Source organism: Montipora foliosa, chromosome 10, assembly GCF_036669935.1.
Source record: "Montipora foliosa isolate CH-2021 chromosome 10, ASM3666993v2, whole genome shotgun sequence".
NCBI lineage: Eukaryota > Metazoa > Cnidaria > Anthozoa > Scleractinia > Acroporidae > Montipora > Montipora foliosa.
In genome coordinates, this window is record NC_090878.1 from 8,103,246 (window position 1) to 8,105,745 (window position 2,500).

Here is a 2,500-nt window from a genome sequence, read left to right on the forward strand (position 1 = left end):
CTCCCTTGTCAGTTTTTGCTTCATTTTATTTAAACACTTTTTATCATCTGGTACCTCAGATTAATCTGGTTATTTTGATGAATTAGCTTATCTTTCACCCTAGAAACAAAGTTTAAAACTATATTATTAGAAACATGCGTGTACATGTATGCTGTTTAGACAAGTTTTTGCCTGTTTCGAAAACAAAGAAAGAAATGAGCTCATTTCAAACAAGTTTCTTCCATTTTTGGCAAAACGCAAATTTTGGTCTGACATTTGCCATTTGCCATAAACATGATACTTAATCTCTCCATTGATAGAGTGTGTTGTGAAAGGGTACCATGAGTGTGGGTTTACTGTAACGGCAGGTGAAACATTTTTCTTGGAGAAGAAAATTGGTAGCTGTGTCTAGGCCTTCCCTGTGGTGAGTTGCAAAGGACAACTCGGACGCATTCAAAAGGAACTAATTGTAAAACCCTTATGGCCACTTGAAGGGACTATCGAATGGTAAATTTTGCTTGTCAAGTTCCTCTGTAGTTTTTCAAATCGGAAGGATACCACTGCAAGGATACCAATGCAAGTGGTGGCTGCAAGGCAGCTGTGACAACAAGAGCAAGAATTGGCTGGGTGAAGTTCAGGGAATGTGGAGAGTTGCTGAACGAAAAAAGGTTCTCGCTGAAGGTGAAAGGAATGGTTTATCGGAGTTGTGTAAGAGTGGCGATGTTATATGGTAGTGAGACATGGTGGCTGAGGGAAAATGAGGTAGCAATTTTAATCCATTGACTCCCAGGGGTTCCCCATTAGACAGAGTAAAATACTGTGGCGTTAGGCAGAGTAAAATACCAAGTCTGGCCAGTTCAGGCCGGTTTGGGTGTCAAAGGGTTAACGTAACATTTGATTATATTCACATACTATTTTGCACCAGATATACATGTACATGTAAGTATGAAGTTATTATCTTTTGTTCTTTAATATCACTTGCATTACATGTACTTAATTCATAGAGGTTGATTTTCAGCTGTTGGTAGTTTCTTGGGATGGTAAGGAACAGACAGTTTCACGTTCCTGAGATCTACAATCGTGAAATGAAAACCATCTGTAATTAGCGAATTAGTGATCACTACCAAGGGAAAGACATCACAGAAGATCATTTTAATTGGCTAGTGCTTTTAGAGACTTTTCTCCCTGAGTAAGGTTAGGGTTAGGGTTAGTGAACAGTGGCAAGTGAAATTCTTGTGACTTTTGCGACTGTATCAAGATTACATGTACATTTTATTGCTCCATAGGACAGTTTAGACAATATTATTAATGTAGAACTCTTTTTGGTTCCAGAGATTATTAGCATAACAACATTTTACTTTTATTAATGTTACTTTTACAGTCTGTGGAGAGGATTCTCAAAAAGGCAGAACAAACCCACAAACAAAGAGTTGAGGTAAAAAATGTGCAGCTTTACATTAAGCTTGTTTCTGCAATCATCAACATTGAAAAATAAAGGAAATTAGGAGGAAATTTGTAATGCAACTTAAAAGGACGTCAGGGGTCAATTTAATAAAAGTTTTACACGTGTAACTTACAAGTCTAGCTATTTTTCTCAGACTCTAAAACAATGGCTACAGTTGTAAATTACGGTACATGTGTAAACGTTTTATTAAATTGACCCCAGGTCTTTGTTCATGCTAAATTTGCTCTCATTATTATTTTTTTCTAGAAATTCAATGAATATCTTGATGGACTGACAGAACATTATGACATACCTAAAGTTAGTTGGACAAAGTGACTTTCCTATCGGTGTCATAGCAAGAAGTACTTCCTGGTCTTTTGTATGTCAGTGGAGATTGGACTTACATTACCTGAATGCTGGTGGAAACATTAATAGTGTGTTATTGCTGATACCTGTGGTAATGATAGCATGAGATTGTGTCCGTGGATAAGTGGTAGCAATTTACAGTTGATTGCAACTCTGATAAATATAATTAATACAATTACATAAGAGCCCTGGAAAAAAACAGTGTAGAATATTATTAATATTCACAGAGCATAGGAATTTGCATTTGCACAATAATGTTAAATAATAACATTGTTATTATTTTGAAGATCACTTTTCCTTCATAATGTTATGTTTAACTTAACAGGATAACAGACAACTACATGTAAATGGGAAGTCTGAAAATGCAGCAGTTCTTTTTTATTAGGCAAGGCTTCTAATGTTATGCAAAACCAAACAGTCCAATAATGTACAAAACTCAAAATGTATCAAGAATATCACAAATGTTATGACTAAACTTCGTGTAATTTTTTCAATGCAACACCTTTTTCTTCACAGTAAAGTTGCTAGAAGATCCTTAAATTTTGGGAACTTATTAAGTTCTATCATGGCGCATGATGATCTTGATGTGGCAACAGATTAAACATAACAACCCCTTAAGAGAAACGGGCAAAATAAAGTGACAAAGAAAAACTGTATTTACTGTCCAAGTAGCATTCTTTAAGCCAATATCTGGAGACTGACTCGAAAACC

At 35.6% G+C, this 2,500-nt stretch overlaps 1 protein-coding gene across 1 annotated transcript in view; it reads left to right on the forward strand.

Annotated features, from left to right (window-relative positions):
* The window catches only part of LOC137973732 (protein FAM32A-like), a 5,435-nt gene extending 2,990 nt beyond the window's left edge, over positions 1–2,445 (forward strand). Inside the window, exons 3-4 of the mRNA XM_068820609.1 lie at positions 1,361–1,414; positions 1,691–2,445. Coding sequence (XP_068676710.1) covers positions 1,361–1,414; positions 1,691–1,759 — 123 coding nt within the window. The 3' untranslated portion in view covers positions 1,760–2,445. The remainder of the gene's footprint in view (positions 1–1,360; positions 1,415–1,690) is intronic.
* Positions 2,446–2,500: the final 55 nt, after the last annotated feature.